The sequence below is a fragment of the Heterodontus francisci genome, chromosome 22 (assembly GCF_036365525.1).
Source record: "Heterodontus francisci isolate sHetFra1 chromosome 22, sHetFra1.hap1, whole genome shotgun sequence".
NCBI lineage: Eukaryota > Metazoa > Chordata > Chondrichthyes > Heterodontiformes > Heterodontidae > Heterodontus > Heterodontus francisci.
The window spans coordinates 58550591-58568697 of NC_090392.1; the positions used below are offsets into that span (position 1 = coordinate 58550591).

Sequence of the window (18107 nt, forward strand, 5' to 3'; positions counted from 1 at the left end):
GCTAAGAGGGTTAAATTGAGGACAGGTTGCATACACTAGGCTTATATTCTCCTGAATATAGAAGATTAAGGAGTGATCTAGTTGAAGTGTTTAAGATGATTAAAGAATTTTATAGGGCAGATATAGAGAGAAAAACTATTTCCCCTGGTTGGAGAGTCCATAACAATAGGGCACAACCTTAAAATTAAAGCTAAGCCATTTAGGGGTGATGTCAGAAAGCACTTCTTCACACAATCTGGAATCCATTTCCCTAAAAAGCTTTTGAAACTAGGTCAATGGAAAATTTCAAAATTGAGATTGTTAGATTTTTGTTAGGCAAGGGCATTGAGAGTTATGGAACCAAGGCGGGTAGATGGAATTAAAAAACAGCATCCATGATCTAACTGAGTGGCAGAATAGGCTTAAGGGGCTGAATGGACTACTCCTGTTCCTATGTTCCTAGTAATTGAAATTCATTGAAATGGAGTGTGTAGGCCGGGACATTAGAAATTAATTTCGCTCGTGCACGTCTGAGCACATTTCAAATAGCAAAGAAAATTCTGGGGAACAAAATGCGATCCCAAAAATAGAAACGAGCAGGTCCCTATAATGCACTTAGAGGAGACAGTTTAACAGCAAGTCAGAGCAATACAAGGATGGAGCTAGGAGGGGGGTGATGGCAATATGGAACTTTGTGCATGAGGGAAGTCAAACTGCAGAGTTCTGGATCAACTCAACTTTATGTAGGGTGCAGATGGGGAAGACATTTGATAAATTGAGCCTTGAATCTGCCTTCATTTGCATGGCTAATGGCCAGTCTGAGCAGTTCTGTGTCATATTTCAGTACAGAACTGTGCCAAAGGTGTCATTTAAAAATGTGTGGAGATAAGCACTACAGACAGGATTAGGTACCAGTACCAGACACACACAGCTTAGGGCTGACTATATTTTTTAAATTTGAAAAATAAGAAAAACCTTCATCATTGGAGTGTTGTTTGTGCACTTTAACTTTATCTGAATCACATGACTGTGAAAGCTCTGAAATTTCTATTGTGATACTACAACAGCAAAAATCAAGACCATGACATTCTGCAATGAGAATCTGGTCAAACAAATGTTTAGTGCGTTCAAATGGAGTTCAGGTGTCTCCCATTGTTAGAGGTCTTACACCATTTAAAGTAAATGGGTCAGCACCTCCTAAAATAGCAAAGGCATTTCATATAAATTTGTGTGTTTAAATGTTAATATTCACAAGTAATTTTCAGACCTAAGAGGTTTTTTCCAAATTTATATTAATAAAATGATAAAAACAGTAATAGTTATTAAACAGTTGAGTTATTTAATATTAAAATCAGTATGCCACTTTCTGAAGGATTTGATTTCAAACTTTTTGTGGATTGATACTAATTAAAAACTAGGTATTTTTGGCTAAATAAGATCAAATCAGTGTTAAATCACAAAAAACAAACTGTGTAGCTGTAAACAAACCATGAATTTAAAACTAGCAATAACTGTGAAAGAAAAGCAAATAAAAGCTAAATGCTTAATAACATGTTTCATTCACATATTCAAAGAGCAATGAGTCCCAATTATTGAAAATGTTAACCTAAGTGCAAGGGCTGTAATTAATCAGGAAACTGTTCCAATTCAGTTCCTTGGACTGAATGATGCAGTGTTTGTGAAACTGTTATCAATTAAATGGATATTTTGTTTTATTTGATGTGATCATGATGAACACTACTAATGTAGTCCATTAACCTATGGCAATATCATCACATATGAATTTGAACCCCATTAGTCACTCAGGAATTTGAAGCACTTGCCCAGCATCTGTTGTATATCCATAAACAAAAAATGTTGTGTACCTATTGTCTGCATAACCTTTTATTTGACAGAAAACAAAAAGATTCACGTTCATTTCATGATAGACTATGAAGGAGCACTGCACACTTGTTGCGTTTCAACATAGCGGCTTGGGTCACAGTGAACAATGTGACCCATTTGGACATCGCGCAGTACAACAAACCTCTTTAGATTCATATTCAGACAACTGAATCATTAGGATCATTTGAAGTGATCCATTCTGACACCTAGTTGTCTTTATGAGAAGGGTTTCAAACCCATAAACGACAACTGCAGTGTTAGATATGTTTGCATCATTTACATTTATTGGACAATTAGTTCAGCTGCTGCGCCAAGCTGTTGTGTTAGCTTTCACAGAACATCTTTGTTTTAACATGTTTCTTTGTATACTTGATCTTCTTGCTTCTAAGCATCTTAATGATATAACACCAATCTTCTACAGAAAAGGGAGGTCTTAGTATAATTCTTTATGGACGGCATGTTTTAAAATATGTAACAGCTCAGTTAACATTTAAAAGAGAAAGACAAGTTAATGCATCGGATGGGACCATCAGAATTCTGAAGTTTATAAAGTTATTTACCTAAACAGAAGCGGGAAGTAACTTCATAAAACTTTATCAAAATTTTGCCAAGAGTATCATCCAGACTAATAACTTATCTTGTTCTCACAGATGTTGATTGATCTGTTGCAGATTTTCAGCATTAATACTTTTTCGCATTAAGACTTCTGTATTGCAGACTAGGCTGAATAAGACTTATAGACCTAGCAACTGTGGTTGGTGCTATTCAGTAGTTAACTGTGGATGATATAGTTTCTGGAAAAAATAGTGCGCGCTTGTTAATCGCCAATGATGCTGGCTTCTGTTGAACGAGCAAATTGTGTTCCAGAAAATCCAAACGGCAGTCTAACCAAAAGGAATGGCAAAAGCAAAAGGAAGGCGGTGCAGCAGTTGACTACATTAAGCAACTATGTTGCTGTAAAATACAGATTTCTAGGGCTCATATGATGGTCAGCTGAAGTATTGATACAGTAAGAGACATGAGGACAACACTAAGCTGAAGAACATCCTACCCAGGGTTCCAGGTAGAAGAAGGGAACAAAGAGCAAATGTGGGAATATATTCTCCAGAACTCACTGGACTTGGAGAGATGTGAATATAACTGTGGTTGACCACATGAAATCAGCGAAGGTAAGATCAAATTACATTTTGGGATGCCATGTAGCTTCCCCAAGCATACTCTCTCAACCTGTAAATCACTTGGTGCTTTACCATTAATAACTCTTATACTGTGCAACAGTGCCATAAGGGAAACCTGTCCTGAAGGCTTATGATGCATAGCCAAAATGTAGCAAGGAATAAATGCAACAAGCAACTTGACAACTCTACCTGTGGGAATCAAAGAAGTCTTCAAGGGGCTTTAGACAAGAATTCCTCACAAGCCAACTTAGCTGTATCATACACATATATTTACTATCAGGCAAAATGGTCTGGAGATGGATAACTACGTCACTGTGCTGCTTAAACTTGCAAAATCTCAAGACTATTTATCTGCTTACAGAACAAGATGGCTCATAACAGAAAAGAGTAGAACAAGAACCGAAGGCAGATAAAAAACCTTTGGCTCCATCAGGAGGCCATCCGACACATCATAGAGCACAAGCGTATCAAGGGAATAGCAGAGAGTGAAGCCAGAAACCTCCCCTGAACTCAGATCCACTGCCATCAAGTTCTTATTATATCTATTGCCTAGTCAGTCATTGACACACAGAGATACATTCAGTTTCAGGAACATCGCACCCAATAGGTGCTCAGACTGCTAAAAGATTCTTCTCTGCGGCAACATTTTGATCTATGCTCCTTTTTCATTTTTGCAGGCCTGGAAGAACCAGTGAAATGACAGCTACTGTCATTGACCAAGTTAGCACCTCAAAATGTATGATGAGAAGATCAAATGAATGTTGCTAAAGTGGAAAACGTTTCTATTTGTGCACAGAATTGTATAATGTGACTGTATGGGTGCCAATCACCCCAGTGGAATTGGACATCCTTGTTGTGCTGCTGTTCTTGGTCAGTGGGATAAAAGAAACGCATTGGTCCTCCTGAAAAGATCATCAATCTTCATTTCCACAGACAGAAAGTTGTCTAATACCATTAGCCTAGAAAGACTGAAGGAATAAAGAATGAAAAAGAAAATCAGCCATGCTTCTGACTGCTAACCAATGATCCATGATGAAAAGTTGATGTTTGTGGACAATGGTTGAAGACAGGATATACCGCAGCTCTGTGCTTATCACAACCAAATAGTCTGCCACATTGTGTCAATATGGCCACTTGATTGAGGTACTGAGCCACAATATATTGAATGAGCCTGTCAGCAATTTCAGAAGGTAGCAATTTAGACAAGGTTGTTGAGGGGAGAGAGAAGCAGTGGGCTAAACATCAGATTCCCAAACAAGATCATGTCCATAGAAAAAGCAAATAATTGTAGATAAAGACTGAACAAGATCACCATTGACGATTAGGAGGTAAAAACTGTGGAACTGTTTCCATACCTAGGAAGGTGAATACCCAGCTAAAGAGAACGTGAGAAGTGAAAGATCTATTGCTCTGGACAAAGTGTTCTGAAAAACTGTTGGAACCAATCTGGAGGAGGAGAGATTGGTTATGGGATATGAAAGGAGTATACGAGGCCAATGTCCAATCAAAACTCTAAAGGTTGCTGAGCACTATAATCCAAAGGCAGCTCAGAAGTAGTAAGCAGAAGTGTTTAGAGTGCATGATGCAAGAAAGATGTTGGGTGCAAGCTGGGAGGATACAATGGGCAACACTTAAATAATAACAATTTATATTAATATAGCACCTTTAATTTAATAAAACATCTCAAGGTGCTTCACAGGAGCTTTATAAAACAAAATATGACATCAAGCCACATAGGAGATATTAGGTCAGATGACCAAAAGCTTGGTCAAAGAGGCAGATTTTAAGGAGTGTCTTAAAAGGAAGAAAGTGAGGTAGAGAGGTGTAGGGAGGGTATTCCAGAGTTTAGGGCCGGAGCAATTGAAGATGCAGCCACCAATGGTGGAGCGATAGAAATTGGGGATGCTTGAGAAGCCAGAATTAGAGAAGCATAGATATCTCGGAGGGTTGTGGGGCTGGAGGAGATTACAGAGGTAGGGAGGGGAAAGGCCACGAACAGATTTGAAATCAAGGATGAGAATTTTAAAATCAAGACGTTGCGTGACCAGGAGCCAATGTAGGTAGTGAACAGAGCAGGGATAGATGAATGAAACGTAGTTAAGACATGGGCAGCAGAGTTTTGGATAATCTCAAGTTTACAGAGGGTAGAATGTAGGGGACCAGTCAGGAATGCATTAGAATAATCAAGCTACGAGGTAAAGAAGGCATGAATTAGGGTTTCAGCAACAGAGGTGGAAACAGGCAGTCTTAGTGATGCCGCGAATATGAGATCAGAAGCTCAACTCAGGGTCAAATGTGACACCAAGGCTGTGAACAGACTGGCTTAATCGCAGACTGTTGCCAGAGAGAGGGATGAAGTCAATAGCTAGAGAATGAAGTTTGGAGTGGAAGCCGAAAACGATGGCTTCAGTCTTCCCAATATTTAATTGGAGGAAATTTCTGTTTTTCCAGTGCTGGATTTCAGATACATAGTCTGATAGTTTAGCAACAGTGGAGGAGATGAGAGAGGGGTGGTGAAGTAGAGCTGGGTGTTGTCAGCACACATGTGAAAACACAGTGGCGCAGTGGTTAGCACTGCAGCCTCACAGCTCCAGGGACCCGGGTTCGATTCTGTGTACTGCCTGTGCGGAGTTTGCAAGTTCTCCCTGTGTCTGCGTGGGTTTCCTCCGGGTGCTCCGGTTTCCTCCCACATGCCAAAGACTTGCAGGTTGGTAGGTTAATTGGCCATTATAAATTGCCCCTAGTACAGGTAGGTGGTAGGGAAATATATAGGGACCGGTGGGGATGTTATTGGAATATGGGATTCTTGCAGGATTACTATAAATGGTTGGTTGATGGTCGGCACAGTCTCGGTGGGCCGAAGGGCCTGTTTCAGTGCTGTATCTCTAAACTAAACTAAACTGAACTAACACTGTACTTTCTGATGATGTCACTGAGGGGCAGCATATAGATGAGAAATACGAGGGGCCCAACGACACATCCTTGTGGGACACCAGAGATAACGGTGTGGGAGCACGAAGGGAAGCCATTGCAAGGGATTCTCTAGCTATGATTAGATGGACAAGAATGGAACCAGGTGACAGCAGTCCTACCTAGCAGGACGACAGTGGAAAGGCATTGGAAGAGGATGGTGTGGTCAACTGTGTCAAAGGCTGCAGAGAGGTTGAGAAGGACGACAAGGGAAAGTTTACCTTTGTCACTGTCACATAGGATGCCATTTGTGACTTTAATAAGAACTGTTTCGGCACTGTAGCAGGGCAAAAATTTGATTGAAGGAATTCAAACATGGAGTTCCGGGAAAGATGAACATGGATTTGGGAGGTGACAACATGTTCAAGGACTTGAGAAGAAAGGGAAGTTGGAGATGGGACAGTAGTTTTCAAGAATTGTGGGGTCAAGGGTTGGTTTTTTGAGACAGCAGAATTAGAGGAGAGAGGGACAACACCTGGAGAGAGAAAAAAGTTAACAATAATCGGCTAACATGGGGACCAGGAGGGGAAGTTGCATGGTCAGCAGTTTAGTGGGAATAGGGTCAAAGCAGCAGGGTGTGGTTCTCAGGGACAAGATGAGCTCAGAGGGGGCATGAGGGGAGATAAGAGAGAAACTAGAGAAAGATGTGAGTTCAGGGCTAGGGCTAGGGCAGGAGGGAGCACTGAAGGAAGCTTGGCCAGATAGGCTAGTAGAAGGGCTGATCAGATGTTCTCGATCTTAGTGACAAAGAGGCCCATGAGCTCCTCACACTTATTGATGGAGGGGACAGAGGAGAGGGATTTAAGAAGACGTTCTGCAGTAGAGAAAAAAAGCCAGGGGTTACTTTTGCATTCCAGAATGCTCCTCGAATAGTGAGCAATTTTAGCAGACGACAGCAGGACTCGATAATGTTTTAAGTATTTCAGCCAGATCTGGTGGTGAATGGCTAGGCCAGTTGAGCGCCATAACCTTTCAAGTCTGCTTCCGATTGACTTAAGGGAGCGGAGATGAGGGTAGTACCAGGGGGAACGGCCAGGGTGAGAGTAATAGTTTTGCTGGGGACTAGGGTATCAAAGGTGGAAGTGAGGATGTGGTTGAACAAGGGGTAATATGTAAAGTACAGATCATGTTATTGCTATAAGATAGCTGCCAGCATGGAACTTAGGTCATATGCAATTGACTGTGCCTGGCCATGTGGAATTATGGTAAGTGGCTACTTGGATGTGGTAGCAAAGACGTCTTGGTTTCAATGAAACCATAGCTCAGCAAGAGTCAATATCTAGAATCTTAGAAAATTACAGCTCAAAAGGAGTCCCATCATGCCTGTGCTGGCTCTTTCAAAGAGCAGTCCCACATCCCCACTTCTTGTATGTAAGTCTGCAAGTTCCTCATCCTCAAGTACCTGTCCAACTCCCTTTTAAAACTGTTTATGGAATTAACTTCCACCACCTTTTCTGGTGGATTATTCCAGATCCTGACAACTCAGTGAAAATATTTCTCTTCAATTCCCCTCTACATCTTGTAATAATTTTGAATAAATTTTCTCTGGTTACTGACTTGCTTGACAGAGGGAATAGATTTTCTCTATTTTATCAAAACTTCGCATCACCTTGAAGACCTCCATTTTGTAACCTCTTAACCTACTCTGTTTCAAGGAGAACACTCCTAACTTTTCCAACCTCTCCTCATTAAAGGCCTGCTTTAGGTCGGAAAAAAGAACCCGACTCGAACCCGACCAAACCACAGCGGGCCCGGGCACGACCCGGCCCGAGTCCCTCCGATTTTGCCCCAAGCCCGACCCGACCCGAACCTGCCACTAGTCGCCCCGACCCAACCATCCCTTTACTTACGTTCCTGACAACTTGCAAGAAGCTGCAGCGCATGCGTGAGATGTCATAATGACGTCACTCGCTCGCTGAGCAGACTCAGTCTCGTCCCGGACTCCCAGCTCAGGTAAGTTCTTTTATTTTTAATACCTACCAGCAGAGCACTTAGCGTGTGTGTCCATCCCGACCCGACCTGACTCGATCTGGACTCGGCCCGACCCGACCCCGAAAGTCGGCCAACGTGTCCCGTCGGGTTCGGGTCGGGTCGGGCCCATCTTCCGGGGCCAGCTTTCGGGGCCTCTACTCCTCATATCCAAAGTTCCCATTACTTATAACATCCTGATAAACCTCCTCTGTATTCTTTCTAAGGCCTTTCCATCTTTCCTGAAATGTGTTGCCCAGAATTGTCCACAGTACTCCAGCTGAGACCTAACCAATGATTCAGGAGAACTGGGGAAAAATTTGGGAGTGATAGCTAGGGGAAGGAAGAAATTTGTTTAAATACATTTTCAAAATTTCAAACTTACCTTATTTTGTCGTTGTCTTTGTGTTCAGGTTCAATCTTGTCTCTATCCTGCTCATCTTCAGCTTCTTCCAGACTATCATAGAGATTCCATCCCTCCTCATCCCCATTCTCTGCATCAAATTCAGTGTCTTCTAAAGTCTGAGTCACCATCTCTTCATTTTCCTGAATGCGATGCTGTAGTTCCTGTTGGTATTGCCGCTCTTGATTTAAGCTGTCAGAATCAGATTCCAAGGAGTCATATAAACTTAAATGAAAATCCTCTCCTTCTTCCAGTGGAAATGGTCCTTCTGGCACCTCTTTTAGTTGGGTGCAAGCCCCTGGATAAAACAGCTTTATCCTCTGTGTGGAATTCCTATTTTTCTCCATTGTTACAATATTCAAGATATTAAAAAGGTTTTATTTCTTGTTCATTGTGCAAGTACAGTAACAGTCCACAAGAATTAGATATATGATGTCTTGTATCAATAGGATTTCCTTGACTTCAAAACATGCATAGGAAATTCATCTTCCGCAAGATGTGCCAGCCATTGGGTTTAATTGGACTTATATTTATTCAACAGCTAAAAACAACAACAAAATTGTTAATATACTAAAAATCATGGAAAAGCTGACAAATTAAGATGCAGGCTTTGTATCTATATAATGTGGTCAAAGCTATTTTTGTTAAATATTTTGTCAAGATTATATAACTTTAGATTGCAGAGTGCTTCTCCAGTTAGGATACAAGTAATGTTTACTCTGTATACAATGCCTTTTTTATAATATATAAAATTAGAATACCAATAATCAGCATAAAATACACGGCATTAAATTTTCAGTCAAAGACTCCAATATCTGTTGGTTCTGGCAAAGGTTATAACTGAAATATTAACTTGTCTGTTCTCACCATTGATACCGGCTGATTTATTGAACGTTTTCAGCATTCTTTGCCTTTATATCTACCACAAAGGCTTCAGTTTTAGTTCCTTGATTTTCAAAATAACTATATATGCATTAAGAACTGACTCTGCAGTTCAGGTCTTGGTAATGGAATCTAACAGTACCCTCTGAACAAAGAAATATATTTGAGTACAAGCTCCAAATCGTACTTTCTATAGTTACATTTTGGGGGGAGTTTTGAGCTCAAGATGAAGGATGCAACCATCAGGAATTGGGTCTTCTCTACATCTTACACCCAATATCAAGTATACAATTGCTGGATACACAAGGTTCACTTTAGCCAGTCCTAATAATGTATCTTAACATCAACCTTAAAAATGCCCCACTCAGTGCACCAATATTATTTTTTCCATATCTTATTCTAGTCATCATTGTGGCCTCTCTGAATGTGATTGACAGTTTAATATTAACTCATGCCAAAATGTACGAGGTTTGTGTGAAGGAGTTATAGCCACTAAGAACTGAGGCAAAAAAACTCAAAACTTTCAGCACTGTCAAGAGAGGTTTTTAATCTCACCATGGACTTAAAACCAGGTCCTAACCTCATTTCCTCAACATCACATCTTTATAATTTGCACAACTTATACCAGATTCTGCAGGGTGTTATATTGTATTTTGGAACTTAAAACAAAACATTGTGCTTCATAAACTTTCTATGATTCTATGATTTCTATTACAAATTGCTTCTTTACCCAAGCAATGCACCAACTTGAATAACGTAACTGAAATCAGGAACTTGCTGTATGGGAATCAAAGGCACAAGCCCACAACCTATGACAATGCTTATTAGTTAACATTCACATTATTGAAACAAGTATCAACAATACTGAGATGTAATGATTTCCAGATCAGTCGATTCTGTAGAATGTAAAAGGTTCACTAATATTATGGAATAGAAATTAGCAGCCTTGAGTTGGTTAAATCCCCAAGCAAGCGAAAACAAGAGTTCCAGGCTCTGAATGCTGGGGTGGCATCCAATGGGGTAGCTGCATCCGATGGGAATGGAATAGAGATTCCCCCATCACCTGTAGCTAGGTCTCCTCGTCAGGCTAATGACCTATTCACATAAAAAAAAGGGTTGTTGTTATGGAAAATCCCAGAGCGCCATCTGCTGTATGTAATGCAGTGGAAGAAATGGGTTGTCTCGCGCTGTTAGGCATGGAAGAAAGAGAAGTTGATTATACTAGCTAGTACCATATAAATTTAGATAAAAACTAACTTAAAAACAAAAAGAACTATTAATATTTACAAATGAAAGCACCTCAAAGCTAATTTTTGATTTACAGTCATCAATCCTATATGGGAGAATTTTCTTAATAAGCATGTTTTTTAAGTCTTGCTCATTATTATATGTCATAGTAGCACAGTGCCATTATCACCCTATTCCTGAAAAACGTGTCCAACTTGATAGGGTTAGCCCACTATCCTTTCATCTTTGGTACCTGAATTTCTATCCTGGCCCTTATCAAAATCACAAATTACATCCTATGTAACTGACCATGGTGTACTATCCCTCTTCATTCAGTTGACAATACGAACCTCCTCCAACGCTTCTCTTCCGTTGTCCAGCTGAGTGGAGTTGCCTGTTCCTGGTGTCCTTATCATCTATTGAGTCGTAGCCGGAAAAGTTCCTACAACAGCTTCTCTTCCTGCTCCCACACTGTTGTTAACTCTGAAGTTCCTCAAGGATCTAACCTTGGCCCCCTCCCCATTCACATCTACATGCTGCTGCTTGGTGACATCATCCAAAAACCAAATTCTATAGATACACTGGTGATACCCAGTTCTATCTCACCACCACTTCTCTCTCCACCACTGAATCTGATTTGTTACGTTGCTTCTCCAACATCCAGTATTGGATGAGCAGAAATGTTTTCCAATTAAACATTGGGAAGACCAAAGCCATTGCCTTTGGCCCCACCACAAACTCCAATCTCTAACAGGTTTCATTCTTCTCCCTAGCTACTAGCTGAGACTGAACCAAATTGCTCAAAACCATGGTGTTCTATTTGATTCCGAGCTGACCTTCTGACCCCATATCTTTTCCATCACCAAGACCACTGACTTTCAGTTCCGTAATATCGTCTATCTCCGCCTCAGCCCATCTGCTGTTGATACCCTCATTAATATTTTTGTGACTTCCAGACTCAGCTATTCCAATGATCTCCTAGCTGGCCTCTCATCTTCCACCCTACACAAACTTGAGTTCATCCAAAACTCTGCTGTTCATATCCTGACTTGCACCAAGTTCCTGTCCACCCAGCACCCCATTGCCTTGTGGTCCAACAATGCCTCTATTTTAAATTTCTCACCCTTGTGTTCAAATCTCTCCATGGCATTGCCCCTCCCTATCTCGATAAGCTCCACAGTCCTAAAACCTTATGAGAACTCTGCATTCCTCCAACTCTTAAACATCCCCAATAGCCTTCGACCCTTTACTGTTGGCCATCTGTCTAAGCCCTTGAGGAAGTAACCTTTGAATAAATAAGAACTAGGCCATTCGGGGTAATGTCAGAAAGCACTTCTTTGCACAAAAGATAGTGGAAATCTGGAATTCGTCTCCCAAAAAGCTGTTGAGGTTAGGTCAATTGAAACCTTAAAACTGAAATTGACAGATTTGATCTAGGTAAACGTATAAAGGGTTCTGGAATCAAGATGAGTCGATGGAGTTAAGATACAGATCAGTCATGATCCAACTGAATGGAAGAACAGGCTCAAGGGGCCGAATGGCATACTCCTGTGCCTTTGCTCCCTATTGTCTGAAATTCCCTCCCTAAACTTCTCCACTTCTCTCTCCTCCTTTAATACACTCCTTAAAGCCTACCTCTTTGACCAAGGTTTTGGTTATCTGTCCTTATGTGGCTTTGTGTCAAATTTGTGTCTGTTAATGTCCTGTAAAGCACTTTGGGACATTTTAATACATTTAAGGCACTACCTAAATGCAAGTTGTTGTTGATGGAACGCCCTGCCCAGTCTGATAGGATACAAGTCTTCTTCCTGTGCTGTGTGTATGGGTTGTAGGTGAAATAATTTAATGAAGTCTATTGGACATCGATCCAAAGCACAAAGCTAATTGAAAACCTGTACTAATCAACAATCCCATTACTCATTTACAGGTATAGTGAATTATGAAGACAGTACAAGATTAAAAAAGGACAGACAGATTAAGAAAATAGGTGGAATGCTGGAAGATGCAATTAACATAAAGATATGGTATATTGACTTTTAGTAATCCAAGAACACAGGTCATTAAAAGTTAGTTTGTAGGTGCAGAACATAATCGATAAGACTAATGAGTTGCTTAACTTCCTCACATAAGGTTTAGAATATAAAAACAGGGAAGTACTACTACAACTGCCAGTGTTTGATAGATCTTATTTGGAATGTGTTGAACTGCATTTAGTTTTGGCTGCCCAATTCTAAGGATATATTGGGTTTTGGAAAATGTCCACCAATGATTTGCCAGAATGAAAGCACTAAGTTATGAAGAAAGGTTGGGTGAATTTTGGTTATATTTGCGAAAAGGTGGGGGGGGGCAGCTGTGGCTAATGGGTGATCTGTTTAAAATGATAATAGACGAGGGAGAGAGAACACTTTCCTCTAGGAGCAGGTGTCAAAACAAGGGGACTTAATCTTACAATTCAAGCTAAGCTGATTAAAAGTGCATTAGTGAAAAACACCTTCAGCCAAAGGATTGTGAGAATGTAGAATTTGCTACCCCAAAAGGCCATCAATACAAAGTTGATTGAGGGGCCTAAAAGAGAGATATGTACTTATTAGAGAATTAATGGTATTAAAGGATCGTTAAATTTTCAGCACTTTCAACTCTAGGCTTGATGAGACAATCAGCTGCAGATTATTAAGCTTGCCATGTTCACATCATAATTACTGGTCTTTCAGTAAGAACATCATTGTACATTAACTGCTATAGAGAATTCTGATCAACATCCATTTACAACATAAATGGAGCAAAAGCAAAACAGAACTGTTGCCATCACCTTCAAAGTATCTCTGAACTGTCTGTCATCATAAATTTATATGACAGCCGTAGCTCAGGCGGTAGCACAAATGGGTTCAAGTCCCATTCCAGGCATTTGAGTACAAATATATAGGCTGACACTATTGTGCAGGACGTAGGTCGTGGCGTCAGTTGAATGAAATGTTAAATCAAAGCCCTGTATGCTCTCTCAGGTGAATGTAAAAGATCCGTTGGCATTATTGGAAAAAGAGCAGGGATGTCCTGGTCAACACTTAAGCCCCAATTGGCATCACCAAAACATTATCTGGTCATTATAACATTGCTGTTTGTGGGAGCTTATTGCGCTTCCTTAATTACAACAGTGATCACACTTCAATAGGACAGAATTAGCTGTAAACTGCTTTGGGACATCTAGTGGGGAGGAGGGAGTGAGTGATGTTCTGGTCTTTTACAAAGCAAGGAGTGGTCTGAGAGATGGAGTGAATTCTAGAGGCATTAATTGGGTGCACAAGGAGATGTTTATCTATATCACAGAGAGACTCACTAGCAGCAGCAATGGGCCTGGGTGGGGACTGTGTGCAGTGACTGAGGAGTTAAAGCTTGGGACAGAGCCTCCAGTGAAATCTTCAACAACAAAAGCAACATCTGCAAAACAGCGATAGTGATGTCCCAACCTGGAAAGGGGTCAATTGGTAAGTAGCTGCTAAGTGTTTCCAGATAATAGTCCAGAAAGTAAAGGCATAGCAAGGAACCTCAGCCCTGTGGAATACACATCCTATGTCATGTGGGAAAATCCTGGATACTTCTCGTGGCCTTCACGACCACATGTACAGAAGTGTCACCAATTAGAGCAGCTCGAGCTGCAGGTTTCAGAGCTTGAGCAATGGTTGGAGTCACTATAGGGCATCTGCAAAGCTGAGAGCTTTGTGAATAGCATGTTTCTGGAGGTGGTCACCCTGCAGCTTAAAAATGTGCAGGCAAAGAGAGAGTGAGTGACTGCCAGAAGGACAAGGAGAACCAGGCGGGCAGGGATCCCATGAGTGCATCATGCTCTCCAACCAGTATTCAGTTCTGAATACTAGTGAGAATGATGGTTGCTCTGGCATGTGCAGGCAGAGCCAAGTCCACAACACCATTGGTTACTCAGCTGCATAGGGGGGTGTGGGTGCGAGGGGATGACGGGGGAGGAAGAAGAGTGGAAGAGCAATAGTGTTGGAGGATTCCATAGAGAAGGGAACAGACAGGCTGTACTGTGGCCGCAGACGTGATTCCAGAATGGTATGTTGCCTCCTTGGTGCCAGGATCTAGGATGTCATTGAGCAGCTGCAGGTCATTCGAGGGGGGTCATGGCCCATATCACCAATACCAAAGACAAAAAAAGGGATGAAGTCCTGAAGGCAGAGGTGAGAGAGCTAGGAGACAGAGACTGAAAAACAGGACCTCAAAGGTAGCAATCTCCAGATTACTCTGGGTGCAACTTACTAGTGAGCACAGAAATAGGAAGATAATGCTGATGAATACATGGCTGGAGAGGTGGTGCAGGAGGGAGGGCTGTAGATTCCGGAGGCATTGGGACCGCTTCAGGAGGTGGACAGGTTGGACCTCAACATTGCGGGGACCAATATCCTCGCAGGGGCTTTTACTAGTGCTGGTGGGAAGGGTTTAAACTAACTTGGCAGGAGAATGGGAACTTGAGAATAGATTCAGAAAGGAGGGAAGAAAAGTTGGAAATAGAAAGCAGAAAATTAGTAAGCATGTTTGGAAGGCAGAGTAAACAAAGACTAGAAAATAGGCAATAAGGGAGTTTGGCAGTGCTAAATGGTATATACTTCAATACAAGTAGTCTGGGAAATAAGGCAGATGAGCTGAGAGCACAGATTGACACGTGGAAGTAAGATATTATAGTTATTACTGAGACATGGCTGAAAGAAGGACAGGAATGTTCGATCAACAGACGAGATGGGGGGGGGGGGGGGGGTCATAGTATTGAATAAAAAACAATTATGTGAGGTGGAAAGATATGGCAGAAGGATTATTAAATGGGGCCATGTGAGTTGAACTGAAGAACAAAAGAGGGGCAATCTGGGAGAGTGCTATAGACCCCCAAACAGTCAAAGGGCGATAGAAGAGCAAATATGTAGGCAAATCTCTGAGAAGTGCAAAAACAACAGAGCAGTAATAGGGAGGGGGAGGGGGGGTTTCAACAACTCTATTATTAACTGGGATAGAATTAGTGTGAACGGGGGCCTTATACCCCTCGATTAGGGGCTCCATAACCAGGGGCACAGATTTAAGGTAAGAAGTAGGAGGTTTACCCCCACCAAGCTCAACTGAGGGGCTGGATCCATGGGAAACCCCTCGAACTGTATCGGAAAAATTTTCATTTGCTGTAAAATGTAAAAATGTTAATGGCATAACAAATGAAATGGAAGGGTTGTGAGGCAACTCATGATGGTATTGAAGGAAACTGATCTCCCTTGCAATGTTTGTATTTTTTGGTGCTGTTTGAAACTGTTTGGCAATGTATTTTTTACAGATTTTTATGAATAAAGTATATTTTGGAAACAAAAAAAAAGTAGGAGGTTTACAGGGTATTTGAGGGGAACTTTCTCACACAGAGGCTGGTGGGGACCTGGATCTCTTTTCCTGAAAAAGTAGTAGAGGCAGAAATCCTGATAACATTTTAAAAAGTACTTGGACATGCGCTGAAGTGCCGTAACCTACAAGGCTTTGGACTGAGAGCTAGAAAATGGGACTACACTGGATGGCTATTTGTCATCGGGCGTAGATACAATGGGCCAAATGGTCTCCTTCCATGCTGTAAATTTCTATAATTGCAAGTGGGAGCCCATGCCAAATAATTTCCCACAGAATTTAAATTCATTAAAAAATAATGTACACATATAAGACAATTTCTAAGATATAATTTGCCCTCGGGTCTGAATGAAAGTTATAAAACTGACCTTTTCTCTACATTTCACCAGCGCTGGGGATATGTTAGAAGTGGCATTAATGATTAGAAAGTGCCAAGGCAGCTTGCTCAAAGCAGTTCAGTACATATTTGGGAGGTGCGGTATTTTCAAAGTGACATTTTAAAACCCGAAACGAGTGAGTTCGACACTTGATGCAATCACTGCCCTTTTAATTGTCCCTTACTTCTGAGCCAGACCAGGATCCAGCAGGAACAGTGCTGGAGACAGTTGGAGCATCGCAGCCCGGCTGGGCACAGTTTCAGGAATCCCCCCCTGGAGCTGTGCTTTTACATATTCCTGCATTTTATCACCCATGGGCCCAGAGCTATTTACTAATTTACCGATTTACTCATTTATAAAACATTAAATTTCCCGTTGCTACGGGTTGTGACCACACAACTCACCCCTGAACGAACACGCCGCCATGACACCAGCCAGCAACTTGTTCGGGCGACACAACGTCGTCGCCACGGCAACGACGCCCCAAACGTCATCGCGTAATTTGCGCTCTGTGCGTGTGTTGGTCAGGAGGTAAAATATAACAGCGTTACATCACGTGGGTATGGGTTCCCCAGGCTGGCTTTTGTTGCGAATTAATAATTTACATCCCCGGACACAGTATCATTAGGTTACATTTCCATATTCATTGGAGTACTTTCATAAATAACATTATATTTATTTACATTTAAGCCAAAAGATGGTATTGAGGGAAGGTGTTGCTGAATCGTGTTGGGTGGGAGTTAAAGATTTTGGGGTAGAAATTTGTCTCGGGCGGTGGCAGAAAATGGGCGGTATCGGATTGACCACCCGTTATACACAGCGCCTGATATTCACTTCCGTTGCAGTCACGGCCGAGGTCAAATTTATACCCTTCATCAGAATCTGAAACGTTAACTGTGTTTCTCTCTCCACAGATGCTGCCAGACCTGCTGAGTATTTCCAGCATTCTTTTTATTTCAGATTTCACTGTTCCTTCACTGGATCAAAATCCTGGAACTCTCTAACAGCACTGTGGGTGTACCTTCACCAGAAGGATTGCAGCGGTTCAAGAACGCAGCTCACTACCACCTTCTCTGGTAATTAGGGATGGGCAACAAATGCTGGCCTTGCCAGTGACGCCCATATTCCATGAAACAAAAAAAAATGCGGCAGTAACCGCAGCTATAAGTTCAGAGTTTGCACAATGCAAAGCCCCAACGTTCTCTATACTTCCAAAACCCTAAACCCTCCCCCAACCTACTCTTAACAAAGATGGCTGCAGTGTTAATAGTCACTGTTTTTGGAGAATGCTGCAAGCTTCTATTTATGTTTGAATACAGTTACATCAACAATGTCCTCCATCCATTAAAGTATGTACTAAATGGAGAAGCAAAACTTCTACAACAACCCTGAACGTACCCAGAGCTGCGATGCTGTGAGCTAAATTTGGATTGATTGAACAAGTGAAGTGTACCTAATATCCCATGACATGTAATGACCATTCAATCAGTTACACTAAAGCAATATTTTTCTTTAGTTTCTACTAATTTTTGCTCACTTGTATTTCAAACTTATATAAGAAAAGTTTAAGGACACATTTTAAAAGTTTTATTCAGGTAACATTTATACTGTTTTTTTTTAAAATAGAAAGGCAATGTGTGATACAGAGACTGTATGAGTTGCATGTAAAAGACAATGTCAGTTTACTGATCGCACATCATTTGTATCTTTTGTGTAATGTAAACCAGAGACCGTATTAAGCAAAGTAGAGTCTTCTATGCCGAACAGGAATAGGCCCTTCAGTCCCTTGAACCTGCTCTGCCATTCAGTTAGATCATAGTTGATCTGTACCTCAGCTCCATTTACCTGCCTTAG

General features: G+C 41.3%; 1 protein-coding gene across 3 annotated transcripts in view; it reads right to left on the bottom strand.

Moving 5' to 3' along the window:
- Positions 1-16720, bottom strand: part of jhy (junctional cadherin complex regulator) — a 104258-nt gene extending 87538 nt beyond the window's left edge. For all 3 annotated transcript variants that reach the window (XM_068053885.1, XM_068053884.1, XM_068053882.1), the window contains exons 1-2: positions 16658-16720; positions 8365-8923 (exon numbers count right to left, since the gene is read on the bottom strand). In XM_068053885.1, coding sequence (XP_067909986.1) covers positions 8365-8729 — 365 coding nt within the window. In that variant the 5' untranslated portion in view covers positions 8730-8923; positions 16658-16720. The remainder of the gene's footprint in view (positions 1-8364; positions 8924-16657) is intronic.
- Positions 16721-18107: the final 1387 nt, after the last annotated feature.